Here is a 26,755-nt window from a genome sequence, read left to right as displayed (position 1 = left end):
AAGAGGAGGCGGAGCTAATGCCTGATCAGAATTCTACCGGAGATAAAGTTAAATTCATGCTGTGATAAAACGCCATCCTGTTCTAAACCACATCAAGGATTATTTCTGAAACAGTATGGAGCTCAAATGCTTTTTTTCTCTTGCAGGTTTATCACAAGGTGAGTTCTTTTTTGTTCCTGCTTTTTAAACACGTGCTCTTCAGTACAGGTTAGCTCTGAGTGTTAGCGAGGCTTGCTAATGTAAACAAAGATGACGTCCAAAACACGTCAGGCATTGTTTCTGATAGCAACTTTCTGTGGGTCCACTGACGATTTGACGTCAGATCGGCAGCAAATCTGCATCTGCTCGTTGGACACCCGTTTTTAAAAGATTTGGGTACAGAGGAAAAGAGAGAGGGTTTTATTTTCTGACGCTGCGTGAGTTCCCCGACGCACCGGGGACACATATTTATGTATAAAAGACATCACAAAGTGCATTTTGCATGATAGGTCCCCTTTAAGTAAAATGTTGACCTTTTAGTGCTTCACTTGAGTGTTTCCATGTTATGCTTTTTAATTCTACTCCACTTCATTTCACAGGAAAGCATTGTACCGATATGTGTCTTTAGTTACTAAAAGTGCTTTACTGATTTCAGATGAATTATAATTTACAAGCAGTAAACAAATATTTAAGACATGGTTAATACCTAATTATAATGTAGATATTTAAATGTGTCTTTATGTAGTATTTGTCAGCAATTATAACTTCATATTGTACAATGTACAAATGAAGTTCACCATATTGTCATTTATTGTTTACTGTTATTAAAATTACTTCAGCTAAGTGTTAATGTTTGGGATGAATTCATTCATAAATGCATTCATACCTAAGTGTTAGAAACCATTTGATAAATGTGTTTACTGCTTCGAAATAAAAAACAGAAAGCAATAAAGGTTTGTTTAAATGAATTCTCAGCTTTTTGCCCTGTTTTTTTTTTAAGTTGTAAATGTCACCGAAAATACTGAACGTACTCTTCCAATATCAGAGTTATGCATGATAACAAAGGCCCAACTGTGGCTGTGTACGTAACAGGATGTATGATTACCTAGAAGAGCATCAGGACTTTTTTTGTCATATGATAGCTTTGTGACAATGATTAACATGATGATCCAGCCTCTATGGAGATAGACATATGACAAGCATGATAATTTCTGACGTGGGCCTTAGCTGATCTAATCTAAACATTGTATACTGCTTTGAACCGGTATTCCTCCATCTTGTGACTGTGTAACACCCTCTCTTGTTTATAAGCATGTGAAGGACACTGTTCTGGGAACTAGTTGTACCAAATGCTCTGTATGTGATGACTACTTTAAGGATAATAAATACATGTATCCTGATTATTGAAGCTCAAACGTGTGTGTTCGGGACGAACCAAGTAGCGAGATAGGCGTAGGGGTTTCTGTTTTACTTGGGAATGTATTTATATTTTTTCTGATCAGTTATCATGTTTGTTTTGGGTTCAATTAACAGATATAAACAGTTAAAAATGCTATGTAAATAATATTATGGATATTCTTTATAATTATTATGATGACACGTGTATTTATTAAGTGTACCTGTGAATGGTTTCTCCCAATCAAGAACCTCTATAAGTCTTCAGTCAGAGAGGAAGGGTGAACATGTACAGGGAGTGGTGAACAACTACATGCTGGCTACTGTTCTCTTGTGGTGTTTTTGGAATAAATTCACCATGGTTTGCAATTCTACCTCCTCTCGTGGTTGATTCTTTTCCTGAAAATCCAACCGCTAAAGGGTCGCTGTCTCACACGGTGACGAGTGATATTTTTCTAACAAAGGGTAATCAAATTTATAATGATTTCTTCATTCATTTTTTAAAGGGTAACTAGTAGCTGTAACCTATAACCTACCAAAAATACACATTATCATCAGACCTCCCAGTAACATAGAAAAGACACCAACACCCTGCTCTGCTGTTTAAATAAGTTTATTGCATTGACTTTGCATGAGACAAACAGTGAGGAGTTAACCAAATGTCCGCTTGCAGGCCCGCTCCCCTGACTCAGTTACAGGCTCATGGAGCTGCAGGTAGCCTCGGACTGGTCGGTGGTGAGCAGCTTGTGCACGCTCACTCCCATGGAGGACAGGATGCCTTGCAGCTCCCCCAGGGTCTCCTCGGACAGGGTGGGCTCTCTGCTCATGATCCAGGCGAAGTCAAAGTGCAGCACCCCGAGGTCGGTGCAGCTGTACACCAGAGAGTAGTTCTCGTAGTCGGTGGACAGCACCCAGTAAGGAGCAGGGGGGGCGTCTGCAGGTGAAAAGAGACAGTAATGTCAATTTAAAATGTATATTCTTCCACAGCAGGGATGTCCAAACTTTTTTCACTGATATATGACCTCTTAAGTTATAAGTTAGCAAAATCAATCAAATGTGGGTAAATTATTCTCGATACTTGAAAAATGATTTAGAAAACGAACTGCCTACATCCCAGCTCTCCATAGGGTTTGCTTTATGTTGTTAGCAGCTCATTCCTGAAAACAGATGCCTCAGATTGCTTATAATAAGGGAAAATATGAAGGGTATATTTCAAGCTTGTAAATAAGTTATTGGGCTTTTGTCTCATCAACTCACATTTGTTAGAAAATGTTTTCAACTTTAAAAAATGTGATTACTAACACATGAATACTGTATAGTATATTTGTACGTATATATATTTGAAAAGTACAATATAAGACAAGCACAAGTTTAATTTGTGGGCCATATTCCATTATACTTTTTTTATTTGCTGAGGGCCGATTAAAAATGGCTCGCGGGCCGCATTTGGCCCCCGGGCCATAGTTTGGGCACCCCTGTTCTACAGTATTGATAGAGAGGACACTTCAACTGTAACTCTGAGTGTTGGAACAGTTATATTTCCAGGTTCGTAATAAATAAGATGTCCTTACTCTCGAAGAAGGAGACCTGCAGCTTGGCCGGCTCAGAGGGGTCTTTGGCGGTGGCAGAACCATTGATGGAGCTAATGCTACCATCAGAACTAAAAGAAACAAAACATACATTTAGAAACATTTACACAAAGTAGTGGAGGACCTATTTTGTATAATATATGTCTGAAAGTGAAAGTCCTAAATAAGTATGAACAGAAAAATGTAGTAAAAGTATAGTTTTTTGGTGTATGCTACCTTTCAGAGAGTAACATATTTTAAGAATATCACTATACTGCTGCTGCTACAGAGAACTTTAATAGTAGCATCCTCTGTCACCTACATTATAAACTGTTGGATAGTTTAATCTAAACCACAGCATCATGTTTTTATAGCCTGATCATGTGTTTATTTTGTGCTCTCTAAATCTGTAAAGTAACCACATCTAACTGTAATATATATTCAATATATAGTAGTAAAGTAAGAGCACAGTAGTCCCATCCAGGGCCGTCCCTCCCTACAGGCCGGTCATGCAGACTGCGTGGGGCCTCACCTTGCGGAGGGGGCCTCATCTGAGCCCTATGTGCTTATGCGGCACCGTTGACGGGCCTCATGTTGGTCGGCCCTGGTCAATCAATCAATGTTTATTTATATAGCTTACAATTGAAAAAGTCAAGTATGGTAACAATCCATCAAAGTTGTATGTATTTTAAGAAGTACATGAGTAAATGTAAATTAAAGACTTTTGACAGTCACAGGCTTCACAAAACTTAGTTTAGCCTTCACAGTAAAGTGAAACCCCCTTGTTGATAAGTAATAGCTCCAGAAAATACATTCTAGTGGTCAAACTCTTCATGAAAAAGTGAATGTATGCATGTGGAGTACTCACAGCAGCTCGCTGTTGAGGACACCAACGACTCCGGGGCTCTGCAGGCTGTAGGTGGCAGTGCAGCACTCGCCCTTCTGGAAGGTGTGTGGCAGTCTCTGGATATCAAACCACTTACCAAGATACTGCAGAGCAAACACACAACAACACGACATCAATTTACTGTTGATGAAGGGCTGCAGAGTCTTGAGGCATTCATTTGCAATTGTTGTTTATTACAGCAGGTCCCAGAAGGCCTCATTTGCTAACTCCTGGAACTTAATGAAATGTGAATTAAATGCTGCCTTGTTTCCCAACAGAGTTTAATAAAGTTTGTATTCACCCTGGCAGTATCAAAGTCCTCCTGGACGCCGGTCTGGGGGCATCTTCCTGGCATGATGACCTGAGCGCTGGCTGCCAGAACGGACAGCAGAGTGAGGGAAATTACCTGGATGGCGTTCATGTTTTCTCCACAACCTGGATAAAACAAAAAGTTATACAGATTTGGAATAATTATAATAAATTCATTTAAAAAGAGACACCGGCGTAGAAAAGGAGAACTGCCTCCTGCTTACCTGTATAACTGGTAGAAGTGAAGATCTGCGTTTTGGTGGAGTTTTTATAGATATGTTTTATCAGCCTCTCCTTCACGATAACATGTGAGGCTGTTTCTATACATTTGTGGGAGAATATGCACCTGTTTACACAAAGGCCTCTGACATAAGTGGAGATGATTGACATGTTATTGTAAAAGTAAGATAACAGTGCTGCTGTCAAAAATAGCTCAGAATAAAAGCAAATATTCTAACCATTATACTATAGCGTTTTTTTAATATGTAAAAAAAATTGATTTTATTTAAATTGGTTTATTTAGTTTAAAAAATGTATAAAACATTGTAAAAAGTTTTCAATAGGGACAAAATAAACACATTTATACCAACTGATACAGCAGAATGTGAAGTCGTTTTTGGAAGGTAATGTTGGTTTGTGCACTGATTCAGATTATTATATCTTAATCTCTATCAGATGACATTCATGTTGCTCGGAGAAAAAATCCTACTAACTGTAGTGACCCCACTGATCTTTCCAGAAGCTCCACAGTGAGGTCGACTTTTGAGTAAAATGCACAAGCGTCTAAACTAGAAGTTTTCCTCTGGTTTTACTATATTTAAAAAATGAATGACATATACCGTATTATTACATTCAAACATAATATATGAAATGCTCAACCACCATTTATTTGTTGGAAAAGTGCATTTTGTAATGTATTCAATTAGGGGCCAAACTCTCTATTGACATTACCGTCTGCCTGTATTGTACATGATGATGTGTAATGCTAAGTACAGCAGCACACGTTAGCCTGCTAACACACTAAGGTGGTGAACAGGGTAAACATCACATGCCAAACATGTAAAGTCTGCCATTGTGAGCATTTTTGTTGTCAGTCTTCAGCTCAATGCATTGTGGAGCTATCAGAGCAACTTGAATCAAAACAAATTAATAGTCCAATGGATCCAATATGTGACACCACAGTGATTTACATTTAGCCTAACAGCCTCAGACATCGTACAGAAGGCCCTGCTAATCATTTCACTTTTACTTCAGAAGGCGCTGTAAGCCTCTGATCAGGTGTTTGATCAGTCCTCTGGAGACTGTCACGGTGAGAGCTGTTCTTCTTCATTGATGCAGACGTGTGAGGCTCCTGCAAGATTACCTGCCTAAAAATATTTTCCTCTCGTGTCTCACAACATAAAAATAAACTTTAGTCCCTTGATGTTACCTAGATGTGTTTTCCCCATCCAGTGCTTTCAGATGAAGATGGTGACTTTGTAGCATTAAGTAGTTGTAGCAAAAATGTATAATAATAAATAGGCATATTTTTACAGTATTAGGCGAGCAAGAACATTTCAATTAAAGCAGTTGAAAGTAAATGTATTCAAGTGCTATTGTAAAACATGAAGTAATTGTCATTTTACTTGAGTAATTCAATCTAATTACACCTTTATTTTACACTCTGATGTGAGTATTTTACTTTGTTATTTTAAAGCTTTAATTCCAAGTTATTTACAGATATATATTAAGCGATTAAATTAAGTCCAATATAAATGACTTTACAAGCTACTACATAAACTGTTGCTTACATTTTAAAGCATACAATATTTCAATGATATGATGGGTATATCATTATAAAACTCTTTAAAGGGACTTTACTGTAATACTTTTCGTTGTATTTGCTTTAAGTCGTATGTTTGTATACTTAAGTGAAATCTTGAATGACATTCACTGTGTCAGTACACATTACCTGAATGTAATACAATGAGGATCTAAAGGCTTTGCCAGTTATTTCAGGGATTCTTTATCCTAAATCTCACAGTAATCGAGACCTAAACAAGATTTCCACTGAGTGTAAAAGACTTGCACCTCTGAGGGATTACAGCTTTCTGGGGCATTTGTCATTCAATGGCAAGGAATCTGGTCTCCAGATTGTTCCTGCAATTAGAAGATGGAAGTGTGTTTGTGCTCTGTGAATTTATAGCCGGTCCTCTTCCTGGAGGTAAACCTGTTCTGATCCCTTCGCCTCACTGTGACTCTATAATGCTGGGTGCAAACAAGACGGACAGAAATCCCTCATAAAAAGCTTACACTAGGAGATTCTTAAATTAGCGGTTTAGGTGTCCTAATGCTCTGCTCTCTTAATTCCCTAAATCCTTCATAAGTCTCTTTTCAGTAGAAATTTACCTTTTTGTCTCCTGCTCAAACAGACAGTTACTACTTACGTTAATCAGGTTTATGTAGCATGTATTGATTTTAATAAAACTTAAATCGAAGTTAATGCACTCGTTGACAAAACAGTGATGCAGCTGCAACCAAGTATGCAGATTGATAAGCCATAACGGAACAGGTTGGTGCTGTTTTTACAATATATGTATTTTTGTGTTCATTAAGTAGAAGATGGCTTCAGAGGAAAGCAAGTACAAAGACTAAGATTAAAATATGCAACACCAGGGTTACAATGATTATGTGCAATAATAAAATTCCTGCAACATGGCTCTGTGTAGTATTATGCGTATAAGATGTTTTCTATGACACCACATCGAACGGCATTCTCTGTCAGGCTGTAAGCGTTGGGACATTTTCCATAATCAAAGGCAATAAAATGTTACTTTAAAAGTTAAACTTGTTTTTTGATGTTTCTATTTGAAGTATCACATTGGACTTTCACCTTTGGAATGAAGACAAAGGTTTATGCATTTGTACATTCAAATCACATGGTTTGAATTATGATGAAATTATGTCTATGTTTGGAGGATAAATACATTGGGTGTAATTCTTAAACTGAGTTGTTTTGTTGCAAACTGCAATGAAAAGAGAATAGATTCAAGACGTTCAGTAATTATTAGAATAGTAATGGACTGAAACCATAATAATAATAATAATAGATTTAATTTGTTAGCGCTTTTACAGGTGCTCAAAGACGCTTTACAGATAATAGTGAAGAAAAAAGAAAAGAGAAGAAAGGAACAACAAATAAATATATAGTTAAAGTTAAAGTCAAATAATACAAAAACAATCACACATGAAAAGCCAGATTGAAGAGGTGAGTTTTTGTGAGTTTTTTGAAGGTGGTGAGGTCGGTGCAGTCTCTGATGGGTTGTGGGAGTGAGTTCCAGAGGGAGGGGGCAGCGACGGAGAAGGCTCTGTCCCCCCAGGTCCGGTGATTGGTGCGGGTGGGGATGGATAGGAGGTTGGCTTCTGATGAGCGGAGGCAGCGGGAAGGGGTGTGGTGGTGCAGCAGGTCTGTGAGGTAGGGGGAGGCCTGGTTGTTGAGGACTATAATAATAATAATAATAATAATAATAATAGTATACTTTATTTATACAGCACATTTCAAACAAATTCACAAAATGTTACGAACACATTTAGATTATGTACACACAGAGCATAAAATATACCAGAAACCCCAAAATTTAACACATTATACAGTTCAGAATAAAACAACACAAGTTAGTAATAAAACACAAATACAAACGCATAAAAGTAATTCTAAAAAAGTGGGTTTTTTAAAGTGAATTAAAGACCCTGATTTTCTAAGGCGGTTTGTTCCAAAGTCCAGCAGCCCTGACAGCAAAGGCTCTATCTGCAAAGCTCTATTATGAACGTCTAGTCTTTAGAAGCTGCATCCCTTCAACAAACTGAACACACACATCCAGCAGCAGCATCAGGTCACAGGAGACTGAAACAGTTTATTCAAGCTAAAGGTCACTGATATAAGAGCTCAGTGCAGCTCTGGTGTTTATAATGACATCCCTCTTCTGCAGCATGAGGACGCTCCATCTCCAAACTGCTCTGAACAACAGCATGACTGAAGGAAACTCACGTGTAATGTGTCTGTGCTGCAGTATGCAGAGGGTAAAAGCCTGAATTGGTTGTAATACGAATTGTAATGTACTGTAATGGTGTGGTGAGTCATTTCCTGGCACACATTAAACCCCTTTCAATACGAAATTAGCATAATTGTCATGACAGAGTGTACCAAAGCTTTGTTGATGACCAGGTGCACCTTTTCATGTTTTGAAGAGGAGTAGCTGCAGAATATTCAGCTGCTCGGTTCTCATCATTGGGAAATCATTTTGAGAAACATGACTTCAGTTGCTTTCAGATCTTAACAAAGGCATTACATTTTTTTGTATCAGGAGAAGGCAGATCAAGAATGATTGTTTAGAAGAAACATCTTGTTAATGCACTATATTATTAGGTTTATAGAACACTAAGGGTGACAGTGCAAATGCTACGATGCTTTAATGCTAACCATGCTAACGATCTTGGTTTAGTATGTTAGCAAGCTACCAGTTGCACTAAGCGTAGGCTAAAGAAAAGCTGAGGCTAATAGGAATGGCATTATGTTCTACATTTTCAAACTAATAAAAAAACAACATTAAGGTATAATCATAGACTGTATAGGGTATAATCCACAGTCCCATGACTTAAAGGTGGGGTATGTAATTTTGGAGACACCAGCTTGAGTGCGCTAGAATTTGAAAGTATACAACCGGAAAAGATCTGCCTCTTCCTTCAGACTTCCTTACAGAGCCCCTTCTCCAACGGACGCGCACATGACCAATGAGGGCACGATAAGTTTGTGCACAGATGGAAGGCTGACAGGCAGTTACAAATAATTGGTCGTGCTTTATACAGCACCACGGCTTCCACAGATGACATTTTTTTTAATATATTCATTGCTATCGGGATGTTAAGAGCATTCCATGGAATATAAGAAAAAGTGTTTCTGAAGTCAATTGCATACCCCATCTTTAATGTCACCATTAGTCAGACTCTGTTTGGCGCGATGACGTTTAGCATTATAATTTAGCAACTTGTTAGCAACCACCGTTTTGGGACAAATAAAAGCTTTAAAATGCACAAGTGGGATAGTATTTACTGCTATATTTTACCTTGTGGTATATTGCAAGACAGTTCAACCTCACAAGGGTTCAGTGACCTCTAATTTCACTCAACTCTGCAGGAGCGCTTTGCTGTCTTGTAGAAAACGATAGAAACATCACACAGTCTGTCCCCGCTCTTTCATAACTGCAGTTTAACAAATTGTCCCCCCGGCCCACCAACTGTGCACACCTTTCTGCCCGCCAGGCATTAAAGAAAAAAACGTAATTCAAAGAAGTGCAGGGTCTTGCTGTAAGCGGTTGGTGAGCACAAACTGTCAGATTAAGAGGTCTGAGAGGATCATCCGCCATACATTTAGTCGGATTTCTAGAAAATTACCAACAAGCATGTTTGGGTCAACCCCTCAGCCCCCTGGGGAGCATATTACTGACACCCTACCTAGACATGTGAGAAAAACAAAAACAAGACTGATCTGTAGATTTAAAAAAGTCTGCACACAGCGTCATGTAGCTTCTCTGCATGTGGTCGCAGAGCAGCTAAGGAGGGCATGCGACATTTTGCAACTGGAAAAGGAAGCTAAGCATTTAGGTGTCTTAACTATGGTCTAAAGCGCTAACAAGGGATTAGTGAGGTAAATGTTGAAAGAGGTTTAGCCCTCCATGCTTAGGACCAGTGCTGCTTCAGTAAATACACATCAGTGACAAGGTGCGGCGGGCAGTTGGATGGGAGATCATAGTGATGTCAGGACAGGGAGGGCTTACCGCCGGAGATAAGGCCATCTAATGGAGATGAAATGAATCGGTATTTAAGGGGTCGTTTTTAGTTAAGGCAGTTAGCTGGCAACACTCAGAGCAGTTGGCTGGTTCGAGGAAGGCCATTTAGTTGGAAGTTGAAGAGAGAGACAGTCGTGAGCTGGTATTCCCTTCACTTGTTTGACCTTTTTGACCTGAATTGATACAAAACCAGTTCCCAGGTCTGCTCATTAGTGTGAACTTGAAGGTAAGTCATTTAAATATTCCTCTTCCTTTTATTTCCCTTCGCCCATTTGTCTTTTTCTTTCATTGTGACTGATTTGTCTACTTCGATTTCAGTTGTTGGAAATCAAATGTACTCTACAGTTATTCTTGTAAAAGCATGAAATCTTCTTAGTTTATTCCCGACTATACATTATAAATGTCTTATGCCTCAGTAAGCAAAAATAACAAACAATCCTAAATGTGTTAAACTGGATATTTGCATCACAATGTTATAAAAATGCAAATTATGATTGGGGAAACAACCTTGAAATCTGGATAATTACCATCTTAATTAAGCTAGATTCTGTAAATAGCGCTTATTAAAAAAAAAGAAATGATGCTAAAATACATCATAAATAAGCATGAGGTTTGTATCAACTGTGGTGATTTGTATTAATTTAAATATATTGATTTATATTGATTTGTATTCTTTCAATCATCCTTTTAAACACTTTGTCATGTGAGATTATGACACCATGTGTAATTCTCACCACAAACAACTCAATCAAATGTAATCTGCTTTTGTTACTGGCAGAACATGCATGGTTTTAGCATGAGTACGTTGTGTGAGGATTAAGAAGGACTAGACAATACTTCTGTCTTGTCTGATATGACCTCCTCGAAACTGCATCCGAGTCGTCAGCAATTTTTCCTTTTAATTCATTCTTGTAATGAGATTAACCAGCAACAGCAAATCCCCGGATTTGGCAGCTGTGGTGTGGCCTTGGTTTGTCGAGGAAATATGAGACAGGAGTTTATCACCTGTTATGACGCACTCACTCACAAAACTCTGCTTTAAATGTCCCTGTAAGGTTATATAACAACACAGTCTCACGGCATATCGTGTTATAGTCACAAAATTAATCTATTGACAGTACGATTTTAAAAGCAACGTAAATAATACCAAGTTAGAAGGAAAAAAATATTAAAACAAATACAGATTTCAGTATTCTGAGGCTCTGAGCCCCATTTATTTTCCTCGCGGACGGCAAAAAAATGTTGTTATGAACCACACAGCTTCTGGTCTTCCAAGACCCGACCGGACAAAAAGACGTGGTGCAGGCACGAAACATACTACCAATAGAAATACATTGCATTTAAAATCGTTCTGTGTGACACGAAAGAAATGCGAAAATCGTGTTGGTTAACACGAATCAATAGATTAAATTAATTTCGTAACTATAACACAAAATGCTGTGAGACTGGGTTGCATATAAATACCCTGATGTTTCAGGATTGAGGATGTGTTACAACATGTTAAGTCTCAGGCCACAAGTTCACCTTCAAGACTTTAACTTAATCAAAGTGTTAGCTGTGATTGAACTATCCTCAACTGAGGATTCCAATCAAGTTCCCACAAGTGTAGCCATACTTTTCTCCTCACAAGTATTACCTTTACATTATGCAGCTTAACATTTTCCTCAAGAAAAACAACCTTTATTAAACCTAAAATGTTATTTGACACTAAATGCTAAGGTATGTGCAGAATCCTAAAAGACTCTTTCAGCAATCTGTATGAAATATTATGTTGTCCGAAGCTTATTTACAAATCCAAACAAAGATGGTAGATGGATATTTGTACACAATTTAGACACTATGAATCATTTAAAATCTGAAAAACTCAACAAAAAAACCCCAATATGTCTTTGTTCGTGTTTAAGATCACAGCACATAAGTCATGTCCAGCACAGCTCCAACAGAAAAAAGTTAAAAATATCGTTTGTTATCCTGCAGCAGTTTGAACATTTGTTTATCCTAATGGTCAGAAGAGTATTTGGGGATCATGGAAATCGTTGCATATACATTTATTTATTTTTTAAACAGCTAAGCTCTGTCACTTGCATGTAATGCTAAAACATACAGAGGCACACTTGGGTGCTAATACAGACTCCTCTTGTTCAGTTTCTGAAATGTTTTTATGTTTAAAGGATCAGGGATATTTACATTTTTGTTTCTTCAATCAACCAAGTATGGAAACTCTTAACACTTAAAAGCTTAATATTGTTGAAGAACAGATAGATGTATCACACATGAAATTCTAAACATTGATTCCAAATAAAGTGAGTGGGAAATCGGTAATACATTTGTCACAATGCCCTGCGTCTCGGGACTTTGAGACAACTTTTGAATCACAGAGACATAATTGTTGGAATACATTTCTTCGCATTTGCTGACGCTAGCTGTTGTGATATTGACAGAGAGGTAGGTGGTGGAAGGGTGCATATGTTCGCACCACATAGCTCCACATAAACCGATTGCATCCCCAGATTTATCCCCAAGGTGTTTTTAGGACATCCTGGGAGCTAATGGAGGCTAATAGGCTTAGCACTTAGGGTGTATTGTCCAGGATGCTTACAGGCAAGGTTTGCTGAGGGTAAAACTCTAAACGTGCGGATTACCTCTAACACATCCCTTTAAAGTGCTGTATAGCCAGGATTTAGCTAATAGGATCCTGAGGGTAACAGAGGCCTGGGAGGTGAGGATGGGGGTGGGATGGCCCAGCAGGGCGGTCTCAGGCAGGTCACCAGATGCATCTAGCAGACTGTTGCAGGACTAATAGGTGGATTACAGCCCTCAGATTAGATGAGCTTCAGAGGGAACTTGAGGGACTGTGGATAATGCTCAAGGCCTCTGGGTAAATCTTCTCTGGGGGAGGGGACAGCAGAAAAAATGCACAGTTTGCACCTGTCCCAAACACTGACCAGCTTATTAATCAAATACAATCATGATCACTGTAAACGTGTATGATACGAAGAGGTGGTGGTGAATTTGTGGGCACTCATCTAAATAGAGGCATATTGAACACTCTGCTCCTGGATTAGCAGAACTGGATTATCGCGCTGTCATTTACAGTATCATATTTTGTAATTGGATTTGTGCAGTCTAGAAGGCTAATTGTAGGTGTCTAAGTCAATTGTGCTCCCTTACAAAAGCTGCTGGCCCAGCCAAAAACAATATGGCCATTTGGAGGGTGTGTGTATGTGTCATGTTATAACTATACAGTATGTAATGTGATGTAATGTAAAGATAAGATGAATATCTCCGAAGATTTCTCCACATGTTAAGGGGTTGGTATTCCGTTGAAGATTTGGATGTAGGTGTTTAGTTTAAATTTAGGATTAGGTTTAAGGTGAGGGTTAGGGCTAAAGTTGGTTAAGATTAATGCTCACTGTCAAGGTAGAGGTGAAAGGTGAGAGGAAGGATATAGGGGTTAAGGAATATATTTTTGTGTATGCATGGACATGATATTGGTAGTTCATTCTAGCTGCCAGTTTTCAAATATTTTATTAATTATATGAAATTGTTCAAGTCTTCCTCATTCAATTGTTGCGACACAAAATGTGCTGTTAATTTTAAGTTTGATTGGTTAAAAATAATCGTTTTTATATTTAATATATATGATGACATTGTGAAGTGACAAATATGTTTGTTTGTTTGTTAGCATTTGAGTAGTTACATATAAGTATACTATTTTATAAAGGATGATACCCTAAAGTCCTTTAACCATCAACAGGCTATTTAATGTGTAGAGATGTGCTGCCTCCTTGTGGTACTCATGAGGAATTACACAATGTCTGCATCCATCCAAGTTACATTTTCTATTAAATTATATTCCAAAATGTTACAAAATGTCAATGTTTTTTATATTCTAACTTTCAAAAAACTCTTACAGGTTTCTGTCGCAGGTCGCGTGTCATGACCCCACGGGAGCAGCTGAGGAAGATGACAGCGTTGGGAGAGCAGGGTGCTTTGGATGAGAAGCACTGGTACCGTCTGGTCAACGGCATGTCAGCTGGAGGTGAGATATGAAAAAACAATTCTAAACAACAATGTTAAATACTAGAAGATTCAAAGAAAATGTTATAAAACATAAAAAAACACAAAAAATTGGCGTAGAATTCATGAGAATGTGAAAAAATGCAGGTCCTGACACCTCCCTAAAGCCTGAATATGCATTTTTGAGCTCCAAACAGGTTAATCCAACTTGTCTGACCTTGTCTTTGGAGTGTATTGGATTGTTACCTGCTCAGTAGTACCTGCAGGCTTCAGCTTTTACAGTCAATCGGTGCACGTCTCACATATAGAGGCTGTGTAGACTGACTCCCTGGTGACCTTTGGTGCTTGTTCTTCTCTTGCAGAGCTGAGGCAGAGGCAGGAGTTGATAATGAGGAATCAGATGGCCATGGCTCCACAGATCCTCGCCCAGGGGCAGCAGAGGTTACAGGGCGTTCCAGCGCAGTTCGAACCTCGCTTCATGGAGAGGTCTGTACCTGACTTCACTCTTAAAACTGAAACAGTAGCTCTGTGGTTAAAAGCCTCTTGAGAATATACAGCCAAAGGTGGATAAGGGAAAATAACACATGGCTACTCAAGAGAAACAAGGTACACTTTGTACAATGACAAAGCTTTAATTGAGACCACATTAGCAGTTATTAAAGCTGATCATCTGCCCCTTGAAGTTGTGTATAAATGACCACGTGTGGAGGTATTAAGTTCCTGTACTTGAGTGAAGGTATACCAGTACATTATTGTCAAAATACTCCTTTACAAGTAATAGTGCAATTTTCCATTTATTATTTAAGTATGAGTACAGAAGTATTATTAGCAACATGATCTAAAAGTATTAAAAGTAAAAGTTCTCAAAGTGCAAAAAATGGCCTCCATATGGGAATATAATGATTGTCTATATATGACAGTATTTTTGGTTTTACATGGTGTTGCGTTAGGCAGTATGTTACTATTGCAGACAAAGTTTGACTATCTTTTCTTAACTTTTTTTAAAATATACTCGATAATTTTACCTAATCTGAAAAGTAACTAAAGCTTTAAAAAATAAATGTGCAATAGGAAAAAAAGAATATTTCCCTTTTTAATGTAGTGGAGAAGTATAAAGTAGCATATAAATGGAAACACTCAATTAAAGTACAAGTACTTAAAAATGGTAACTAAGAAAATGACTTGAGTAAATGTACTTAGTTACTTTCAACCACTGTAGATGACTGATTTTTCATGCTTTCCTGTCATTAGGGAGATGGTTCCCACCTCTGAGATGGTAGCCTCCGAGGCCCGACAGATGCACATGGGACCTCACATGGGTCCCTCTATGCCCCCCCATGCCAATGTCATGCCAGGAAGAGGTTTCCCTGGAGCAGGTGAGATAGATAGATAGATAGATAGATTAGTACTTTATTGATCCCAAATTGGGAAATGTTTGCGTTGCAGCAGCATAAAAACACAGGGCAATGTACATAAGACGAAGAGAGCATGGCCAGATGCACCTGAGATAATTCCCAGCCGTTCTCTGCCTTTCCGTAAGGAGGAATATGAGTGAGTTTTAACAGCCTCCGTGTTTTTTTTGTTTTTCAGCTGGATATGGTTTTATGCCCTCCGAACCCATGGAAACAGTTGCTCGGCGACAGGAGTTCATCCACAAGCAGAATATAGCCAGGTATTGCGTGCAGAAAGTAATTAACATCCCACAGACCTATACCACCTACACACAGGTCCACTTCACTTGTTGCAGAATGAAACTGAAACAATAGCTTTGGACTTTATATTAAAAGAGATACTTAACTTACAAAATGACCATTTATATATCAATGACTCACCTGCTTTACTTTGAATTATTGAACAAAACATCTTCACCAACCAATTAAAATAAATGGGGTTTGTGTTTGACAACTGCAAAACTATCTATACAAATCTCTCACACAACTCCTCTATCATAATCTAGGTCTCTTTTACTTCCAAATGACACGTTGGTGCACATTCTGTTTATTTTGAAGTGTTTTAAGTATTAAAGTCCTAGCAAAAATGCATGTGGGGAGAATGGAGAATATGACTGAATAAGTAAGACTTGGATTATATTACATACATTCTGTGAGATTTTGTAAACTGGTGTTTTGATATAGTTGTGCTGTTGTTTAATGTGGCACCAATTTACTTCAGTTCACAGTTTACTTCACAAATTAGATGTAATGTGGTATAGAATTGATATAGAAAGGATCATGTCTAGGATGAAGTATGGCTTTAATAACAAAGTGGAATAATCTGTCTCCATCATGCACGAACTGCACGTCTAATATGTGTGTGTGCCCCTCAGAATGGAGATGAATGCCATCCTGCACCAGAAGGAGCTGGAGAACGCCCACCAGAAGGGACTATTGGGAATTGAAAACCCCATGGCCTACTCTTCAAACCCCATGGCGTTCAGAGGTCGTCAGCGGATGCCAGACGGCCACGATGTCTTCGTGCACCGCCCCAGCCTGGATGAGCTGCACTCCAACAGCATCCTCATGTCGGCCAGCCCTTACCCGCACATCGGCACGCTGCACAGGGAGCGAGGACGCAGGGTCGGCAGGAGGCCAACATCTCACAAGAGCGCAGAGAGCCACGCATCCAACCTGAAAGGCCACACTGAAGATAAGAGATTAGAGCAGAGCCCGGGGGCCACGTCAGGGGAGGAGAAAGAGGTGGAGGCAAAGGGGGATATGGGAGAGGAGTGTGCCACCAGCAAGGCGCACCATCAAGCAAAAATAGACTCTGAACTCACAGCAGGAAGCAGGAAGAACTACAAAGATGGGGAGACAGGGCTGCGTAAATCCTGTGTGAACAGTCAGGACGGGTCGGATGTGGCCAACAGCGGGGTAAACGATAAAGACATGTCCAGCCAGTGTTCGGTTTTCCAGGAGAAGTTCATGGATCCCTCCGCTGGTGGAGCGCTCACTGGCATGCCTTACATGTTCCCAGTCCCTGGAAATGGTTTCCTTCCACCTGGTTAGTTTCTAGATTACAATATATTAGTTTAGCAAAATCCTTTACCCAGTATTTTACACAGTCATGGAAAAGGCGCTCATGTTTTACTTAAATAAAGTAGCAATACACATGAAAATTGCTGCGTTGAAAATCTTACTAAAGGAAGTGTTATCATCAAAGTATTTTTAAAAACACAAGGTAAAAGTCCTCATATACAGAAAGTTACATTTCAGGATGTTAATGTGTAAAAAAAAAAAAAATCTTATATTGCCTACTCTTGGTCAGCTTAAGATAATACTAAAAAGGAATGTGTTTGATGATTAATATGTTTTTGATTATTTATCTGACCCTGCAAACTAACTAGTTACTAAAGATGTCAAATAAATGTAGTGCAGTAAAAAGTGAAATATTCCCCTCTAAATGGTAGTGGATTGGAAGTATAAAGGGTACCACTTTACAATAAGACTACCCTTATAAAGGGTTTACGAATAGTTTGTAGTTAATTTATTAATTAGGTTGTGAACACTTTATAAATCATTAATAAGCTTTTATAATACATAAACAGGGCAACTGTGACCGGTTGCTTGCCAAATAGTGAGCCCACATTTATCTGTGTTGCTAAGCCTTATATCGGCTACCTAGCTTACTTCGTCTTCTTCATCAGCCAGCATCCTTGGTATCTGTTGTTCACTGAGTTGATTCTTGCTAAGTAGCCAATATAAGGCTTTGTCATCTTGCCAAATAGTGAGCCTGTGTTGAAGTATGAAAACTGTTAGAACTGGTTTATAAATGGTTCTTAATGATAAATAAAGTGTTTACAACCTAATTCATAACCTAATTATAAACCCTTCATGAATCCTTTATCTTATTGTAAAGTGGTACCGTATAAAGCATATAATGGAAAGTAAAGTAACTCAAAATCGTTAAGTCACAAAGTTACAGTCCACCACTAAGTTGTATGTCTTTTTTTCCAGGTCGACCAAATCTCTTTCTTAATGGGGATGAAGGGTCCGAAGATATAAGGAAGTGGAACGTGAATGATGTTTACAACTTTATCAACAGCATACCCACATGTTCAGAATATGCTCAGGTTGGTTTCTAATGTTATCTAAAACTCTCTTTATTCTTTCTGTTCAGTCATTGTTGTGCTAATGCTGTGTGGCATCTCTCTGCAGACGTTTAAGGACCACATGATTGACGGGGAGACGCTGCCCCTTCTGTCAGAAGAGCATCTGCTGGACACACTGGGGCTCAAACTGGGACCAGCACTAAAGATCCGCTCACAGGTAGATAAACAAAATGTGAGATGTGTGCTATCTGAGAATACATGTCACGACAACTCTAATAACTCATCAATGAATGCAACTTTGAATGGATTCAATATCTATACAATATATGATAATTTTTCAAATTTGTTTTGGTTGAAAATGTTGTAATAGTAGAACTAGGTTTACTGATTATTCTTTAACTATCAGAGGTATATGTTGACTGTCAAAGTAAAATACAGGGGTTGCTAAAAATGAAATAAATGAATGAAAAAAATAGAAAAGCTGGATTTCATTTTCAAAATTGTACCCTGCTGTACATTTTCGAATACAAATTCGAAAATGTAAATGCAATATTAACAACAGTAACTGCTTACTTTAATGTCATGTTTAATTAAAAAAAGGAAAATTCAAATTTCTCTGACTTTTCAAATAAGAATGAAAATTCTATTTTAAATATCGAGTTCCCTGGGCTTCCAAAAAATGGAACGCAGCCAGCAACCGGGACATTTTGTACACATGCTTTTCCTACTGTGACATTTCAAAATGTCTTCTGTAAAAAGATGGAGGAAACAGGTGTCATACAGATGTTGACCAACATCTGCAGCACTTCCTGTCATCTACTTCATGTCTTTGGAGACACATCTGCAAACACTAATAAATCTAATATATTTAAACTCTCCTCACTCCCCTTCAGGTTTCCAGGCGTGTGGGCAACATTCTGTACATGATGAACCTGCCGCTCTCCTCCTCCGCCCTGCAGGCCACTCCAGAGAAGGCTGCGGACCGCTCCTCAGAGATTGGCTCTCCTGTCAACTGCACCAGTGACGAGATGTTGGCGAGTCCAAGAGACCCCGAAGTCCTCAAATCCACAGATCATCTTCATGAGACAGAAAACAATTCCCCTCCATCTGCCAGCAGCGAGACCGCCTGATCAGGACTGAACATGTGGACAGATGAAAAAACTTCACCAGTCTGCAAGGCTCTCATCAAGCTGCCTCAGTGATGGATTTGTTTACATTTACTGGATTGATTATGCTTCTTTTACTACTTTCTAAACATTGCCATTTAATGCACAGTTCCCATTAGGCCCAGGTGTCAGCTTAATAATTGTTTTTTATATATAAAAGTGAATATATTTTTAAAAGTGAAGTGAAACTGATGTGTGAGTTAAGAGCTAAGAAGATATTTTTCATTGTTCACAACAGGCCTCTAAAAGTCTGATTGTAGCTTTAAACAAACTTATTTTTTTAAGCTGCTATAAGTGTCACTCATCCAGTAGGCCGTTATAAGGACCATAGACATAATATGGGAATGGTTTTACATGGTTACAGAATAATCAAAGTGAGATGTTTGAATGTTTGATACCTTTCTTGCGTATGTTGTATTTTAAATAAAGTGTTTTTCTACTGACAACCTACAGTACCTATCTGTCATGGTAAGGAATAAATAAGTGAGGATTCAATTTCATAAATCTGTATTTCAAATAAAAAAAACACACATAGTAACACAAAGAACAAAAAACAATAGTAACAGATTACGATTGCCGATTATTTATTTAAATCTGCAAAGTAACTAAGGAAACAAATGAATGCAGTGGAACGTACACTATTTCCCTCCGAATTGTGTGAATATATATTCATACATACATGGCGTCACTCAGACAAAATATGTCCCTCCCCCGGTGTTGAACCTCGAGCACCTGCATGAAAAACCAATGCATAGAACATTTATAAGTAAGCACATTTAGTCAAATAAAGTGACAGACTGGGCCTGTGCAGTTGGTGACATCTATGCCCAGCATGGGCTAAATTCTGTAGGCTTCAAGCTATGACTTCAAGGCTTCAACCCTAAATCGCAAGATCTCGCGATAATACACTATCTATGCGCGTGCGCAGGTTCGCGCACGTCGGAGGAGCTGAGTTGGAGGATCATGGCGGAGCGCAGGAAGCACAAGAAACGGATCCAGGTAACATCACTGAACTCATACAAATGACCCCTCTAGAAGTTAAGGGACACCGAATTAAAGCCGTGTCCTTGTTTAGGAGCGTTTGAGGGCCGTTTGTTACCGGTAGCATCTTTGTGGGGAGCCGTTAACCGTTTGCGGATGAAGCCAGATGACGGCTAACGGTAGCTAGCATTAGCTGGCTAGCGAAAAACAAATGTTAGTGTTTTTATTTTTGATGTGACGTTTTGGAGCTATTTATTATCTGTATCGCCTGTAGCACTCACACGCTAACGTTGTTGTAGTACTTTTTGTTAAAGTGTCTCCACAGTGCACCATCGTTATTCTGAGTAAACTTAACGTTTTCAGGCTTAGCTGCGTCAGCTCTAACTAAACGTGTTTACATAACGTGGGGCAATCTGCGGGATTTTAAATTAATGAGGCAACACAGTACATCATACTGTTGTTCTTTAACATAATGTGCATGTAGCAAAGAAGTAGTAGGCTCCCAGACTGGAGCATTTCTTCACTTTAAAGCAACAGCTTATTCAGAGTGGCTACGTGTTCATTCCCTTCACTCCAATACATTGTTTTAAACAAGGTGTTAGTAGTTTCATTTTAGGATCCCATATAGTCCTCCAAAAACATGACATACAAATTATAACCCGTATTTATAAGAGGAGGAAGACTCAAAGCTCCCATTCCAGGTGCCCATTGAAGCATATGCTTAGACACAGATATGCTAAGACTTGTATGGAGTCATTTTGATCAAATGTGATTGTAGTTTTCATTCACGAGCTGTGTTGAAGTTTCTAAAGGTCATGTCAGTGTGATAAAACATTTCAGCATTCATTGTAAAAAAAAAAAAAGTTGTGGTCGTTTAGATTACCATTGTCATACTAGGGAGGGATTAGAAGGAACATTTGAAACATACTGTACATTTTGCTTTCTTCATGTGTAGTTGATTGTTTTGCAGTATGGTTGATGTCAAGACTATTGTGAAAGTATTGCATCATTCTGCATGTGGATTGTTTAGCAGTTGCAGAACATACTATAGAGATGATTGTTGTACATACTGTATTACTATGTACTGCAATATGGTATTGGGACCCAGTCATTGTGGAATTGTGAGATAACCTAAGATGATTCATTCCATATGCTGTGCTTAGTAAAATATGGAATGTGTGTATTGCGTGACATTAAGCTGACATTGTAATATTATGTTTAAGCTCAGCTGAATAACGACACATACCATTAAAAAGGCCTGTTCATTACCAACTTCATCACTCTGTATTAGACAACAATTATTTGTGTTGTCCCTTACTTTCTCATGATCTCTAAAATACCATTCAATTGTGATTTACCGTACAGCATTTATGGTCTGAAATATATTTTTAACCGAGAATGTTACTTACCTGTTTTATTAAGTGCATCTAGCTGAAACTAATACTCTGCCATTCAGCAGGCCGGCTTTAAATCCTACCTTCATTAAGTTTGTGTTCAGCTGAACCACAAACCAAATGAGCAGTCTACCTGAATGACGGTATGACTGCAGGGTCGTTGTTAGACTGAGTTCTACCTAATGGCAGCTGTATAGTTTGAGGTTCAGTTGCATAACACACACATGCTGTTATCTCATTTATGAGCATACCTGAAACTCAAACTAGCTTGTGTCCTCATGTTATTAAAATGCCACATCACAGTATTCAAGGTTTGACATGAAGCCAAAATTATTGTTTCAATGCACACCTAGACAATTAGTGCTCTCTAATTAAGAACAGGCCTGCCCTAACTAAGTCTTACAACAATCCAAGAAGGTTATAATCTTTTATTTTGAGAGCTTTTTAATGCTCAATTTAACCCCAAAAGGGTAGAACCTCTTTTCAGTATGAATCAAAACAGTTCATCAGCGCCACAAACACCTCTCTGAAACAATTGCAACTCCGTAACTTTTATGTAGAAATGTTTAAATATAGAGCTGTTGCATTAGTTTGTGGCTGGTGTTAGTAATACACGTGCTAACTAGGAGCAGGTCATGTTCTAGTCTAGTTGCATGACACAGGCCCTGTTCTAAGATGACCATGCCAAATTACACAACGGTTTTCTCCTTTTTTTGACATTTCGGCATTTCCCATTGTGTCTTGCAGTATTCACGGTTAAACCCAAACTGTTACTTACAGTATATGTTTGAAAGGACTTGTATTTGGTGTGGAACAGTAGCAATCTGTCCTCACATACTATTGCTGTTGGAGCAGAGCAGCTTATCCGCATGTGCTTATGCCAGGTAGATCGTGTAGACGGGGACAGGGGGCTTTCTGTGTAGGGGTCTCATGTAACTGAGCTTAGCGACTGATACCTGCTTCTTTAAACAAAGGCTTGTTTTATGGCCTCGTCTTCCTCGTGTTGCTGCTCAGAGCCAGCTGGACTGGAGAAAGCAGCACTGACTCTCATTGTGCTGATGCTCGCCTCCCTCTGTGCTGGCCTGTGCTTCAGAGCTGTAGGCCGGCACACACTGCAGATGTGTTCAGGAGTGTGGATGACTTTTGGCTACTCCATGTTATTGCTACTGATAAACATCTACACTATGAAACGGGACACAATGTGAATCTCTAGAGGTCCGCACTGTGCAGGCTTCTGTTTAGCCACTTAGATTGCAACATCATCTAAACAACGTGTGGTCACCTCTCAATACAACCACATAACCACACTTTGAATTTTTGTGCAAAAGTTACAATGTAGTATGCACAGGTCAAGTACAAGTTAAAGACCTATCTCTGGTTGCATGAGGCTGTTGCAGGCAGTGCTTGTCTTAAATCAACAAGCAGGACTATTTATGGTAATATTTTCTTTACACAATTGTTGCATAAATGAGTTACTTAAATGTGTCAGTTATTTCATTCACTTGATACGCCAAAAGGGTCAAGTTAATGTATTTGTTTTACTTTTGTGTTCTCAAAAAATCAATGACATTGTAGAATTTACTGCAATTGATTGAAATCACTTCCCGTGTGTTTGTCCTGTTTTTGTAGGAGGTGAGCGAGCCCACCAAGGATGAGAAGGCGGTGGCCAAGTACCTCCGATTTAACTGTCCCACCAAGTCCACCAACATGATGGGCCATCGAGTCGACTACTTCATCGGTAAGTGCTCAGTCATTGGATGTGAGGCAGCTGGCAAACAACTCCTACCTCCTGCCCTCTGTTGACATTTGATGGATTTACTGAACAGAAGTGCGACTGCATTCGATTTTATTACAAAAACCGAAAGCATACTGGGTTTTCCACATTAGTATTTTAGGGAAAACCCTGTGCCTCTTTACTGAAGTGGTATTTTCCGCTGCATCATAGACCTGATCCTCCCACACAGTATTTACTTGTTCTGTGGCATGATGGAGCAAACAGCATTTCCCAAGACTGACAGATATATTCCAACATATGTCTGTCAGTCTTGGGAAATGCTGTTTGCTCCGTTGTTGCTCGAGGAAAAGGTTATGACTGCTGAGGCGCTGTAACCATCACATGACCTTACAGGCTCTCACCTACTGGGAATAGAGCTTCACAGCCATTATTCAAGTTTGATCTGTCAGATTAAGGGATGGGCAGCCAATCTTAAAGTGGCAATCTATTTTTACAAGAATATAAAAAATGATAGGATGTGTTCGAGGTGAGGAACATGCTGAATCGGTAGTTTCCCTCGTCTTAACAGCGCTTTATTGTGACATTCAACTCATTGTTTACTCCCTCAGCTGCTACTTTATTGATTGAATCACTTACACTGCTCTCTAAACTTAACTAAACAAACAGTTCCCATCTGTGTCTTTCTTTGTTTTTAGATTATTAAAATAATTATTCAAATAATTATCCAGATAACAGGTTGAATATTGAGTCCCTGCACCACTCTGTGTTTGTTAATGTCCATCTTTGTGTCCTGACTCGTAGCCTCGAAGGCCGTGGACTGCCTGCTGGACTCCAAGTGGGCGAAGGCTAAGAAGGGCGAGGAGGCGCTGTTCACCACCAGGGAGTCTGTGGTGGAGTACTGCAACAGGTGCGCTCCAACACTCTGCTGCACACCTGATGTTGTAGGAGAATAACCTTTAGTCATGTAGGAGTTCTTTTTTTTTTTAGAACTTCATTTTTTTTTTTTTTTCAAATAATAATACAGTACAGTATATCTTTCAGTCACATTTCCCAGTTGTATCAATACAATCCTGAATAGGTTTCATGTATTAGTCAACCAGTAACAGAGTACCACTCCAGGGCTAAAGATGTAATAAAGATGGCCTACCTTAGAATCGTAAATAAACAAAAATAATAATGATGGAAAGACAATACAAGTGACATACAAAGGTGTTAACAATTCTTACTGTATTGAGTGTTTCCCCTGGGTTTACTGCTTTGGGGGGGGGGGGTTGTTGGGATATATATATCCTCTGGAGCAGAGAGAGGAGCTGTGGATTATTGATTAATGCATCGGTGTTTCTTAGGGTAAAAAACACTAAACTCATAACTTAAAATGAAAGTGTCTGGTCTATTTTAGAAAAGAGCACATGTTCAATGTGAAAAGTGACAGTAGATAGATTAGTTTCAATTTGGTGCTATAAATATGTATTATTAAAAAACAGAACTTGAATTTCAGGGGGGGCTCCGACAATGGTAGGGGAAACACTGGTATTAGTAGATGCATTACAGGGGCCCATCGCTTGATAAATGTATTTTTCTGTAGGCGTAATAAATATGTTATTTGCTCCATGTGGTGGATATCCCACTCTCTCTGAATCCACAGTTATAGGTGGGAGGTTCTCGTTTCAACCATTTAATGGTGGTGCACTTTTGATTAACGTCATAAGGTATCTAGGTCATTGATGTATACCCGGGTTGTAATACTAGTATAAGGATGTAGAACTGCAAATCATGACATTTCAGTTTCATTTGATTTATGGATTCTTTTTTTTATTGTAAGGCCCGGACACGCCAAGCCGATTTTGGCCGTCGATGGGCAACAGGCCGACGATGAGCGTCGACACGCCCTACTCAGATTGGTGTGTCCCGCACCGTCGTGTCTTTTCAGCCGTGCCGACGCCTTTTCGGCCGAAAACCAGCCGAATCGGTGGGCAGTCGGCCAAAGGCTGTCGGCAAAATAAATCACTCTGATTGGCTGTTCAGCTTAGCGAATCAGTGCATGAGAAGCGAAACGGAAATGAGGGACCCAAACAAACAATTAAGAAGGCAAATCTGAGATTTCATTTAACTCCAGCTCTCGACACAGGTTCGGGAAAGCTCCATGAGCTTCTCGTTGTAGACTGAAAATGGAACGCACACGCTATTTGTTGTTTGTTTATATCACCCAGTCTGTTCTTCTTCTCTCGGTTATCACGCAGTCTGTCTTCCGGTTGTTGCCTCTTTTGAATGACGAATACAGACTACCGCCGCCTGCTGGTAAGGAGAGTTATGCGCAGTTCGTACGTGCTTCTTGGCTGTTGGCTGAAGTCTTTGCGGTGTGCTCCAGTGCGACACATGGCCAAAAGGCAGAGACGCGAGGCGACACAACAGTTGGGGGTCCGTCTGTGTCAGTTCTTTGGTGTCAGCTTGGTGTGTCCGGGCCTTAAAGGGCCCATGTCATGCTTTTCCGGTTATTACCCGTCCCCTTCTGTGTTATGAAGGTTTTTCTGCATGTAAACGGTCTGCAGAGTCACACACCCTCAAAGTACACCCTGTAGCGAGTAAAACTCTAACACAGAAAATACCTCCGTGAAGTAGACTCGTGTGTGTTTTCAGTGTCTGCGTCATTTTTGTTTTCCACACCGAACTGATAACTACATTGCTGCTCTGCGGGAATGACTCGAGTGTTACTGTACAAGAATATATCGATTGAGTTAACGAGAATTATCGCATATAACTGCTGTTGGAGAGGGTGAAAGGGGTACAAGACAACGAGCTAACACACGTGGACCACGGTACAAACAGAGTGAGGGGGAGTGGACACAGATTAACGAGGGTGTGGAAGTGACAAAGAATACTCAGACACGTACGACATAAATATCCACGACAGAAAACTTAGCTCCGACCTCTCGCACACACTCTAGGTACGCACCGAGCGTCCGACCCGAGTGTTCACTTGTCGGTCGTCGTCTAACTAAGTCCGACATACATTATCACAAGTACAAAAATTATTTACGGGTTGGGGGCCCAATATATATAAACATGGAAGAACGGAGACGGAGGAACGAACAGCCCGGCGAATTGCAGTCAGAGTGTAACTCATTTCTTTTTCCAGACTATTTGCGCGACACTCTTACCTCAGCAACGTCTCTCTTAAGCGGTGCGTAGGGTTGACAAGACAAATAGTCGGACGTCGCGGTCCCCCTCCTCTCCTAGTCGTCTCGATCGTAACGTGACTCACACACATGACACTCCTCAGGTTACCTAACCAGTTAAACCTGGTTAGTAGCCATAAGTACCCGAATTGCATTGCCGTGAGGCGCCTTGCATGTGCATTGCCGAGGTCTGCCTTAACCAGGTAAACCAAGGCCCATGCCAACCGGAGTACGTCATGGCCTTCTAAGTTACTGTCACTGCATAGAGGTTGC

General features: G+C 39.5%; 2 protein-coding genes across 2 annotated transcripts; one reads left to right on the top strand and one right to left on the bottom strand.

Moving 5' to 3' along the window:
- Nucleotides 1-2,066: 2,066 nt before the first annotated feature.
- apoda.2 (apolipoprotein Da, duplicate 2) lies at nucleotides 2,067-4,249 on the bottom strand. Its single transcript, XM_010796638.1, has 4 exons — nucleotides 4,130-4,249; nucleotides 3,811-3,932; nucleotides 2,946-3,034; nucleotides 2,067-2,308 (listed from the first exon to the last, which is right to left on the bottom strand). The coding sequence occupies exons 1-4, from the start codon at nucleotides 4,247-4,249 to the stop codon at nucleotides 2,067-2,069; spliced, it is 573 nt and encodes a 190-aa protein (XP_010794940.1).
- Nucleotides 4,250-13,901: 9,652 nt separating this feature from the next.
- Nucleotides 13,902-19,160, top strand: samd7 (sterile alpha motif domain containing 7). The gene is made up of 8 exons (XM_010796636.1): nucleotides 13,902-14,004; nucleotides 14,345-14,468; nucleotides 15,234-15,358; nucleotides 15,573-15,654; nucleotides 16,309-16,982; nucleotides 17,936-18,051; nucleotides 18,137-18,247; nucleotides 18,924-19,160. Exons 1-8 carry the CDS (start codon nucleotides 13,902-13,904, stop codon nucleotides 19,158-19,160), a joined length of 1,572 nt encoding a protein of 523 aa, XP_010794938.1.
- The last annotated feature ends 7,595 nt before the right edge of the window (nucleotides 19,161-26,755 follow it).

This window comes from Notothenia coriiceps, unplaced genomic scaffold (genome assembly GCF_000735185.1).
Source record: "Notothenia coriiceps isolate Sejong01 unplaced genomic scaffold, NC01 NC01_scaffold00037250, whole genome shotgun sequence".
Lineage (NCBI taxonomy): Eukaryota > Metazoa > Chordata > Actinopteri > Perciformes > Nototheniidae > Notothenia > Notothenia coriiceps.
Note: the sequence above shows the minus strand (reverse complement) of the source record. Positions and strands in the feature narration are given on the sequence as shown.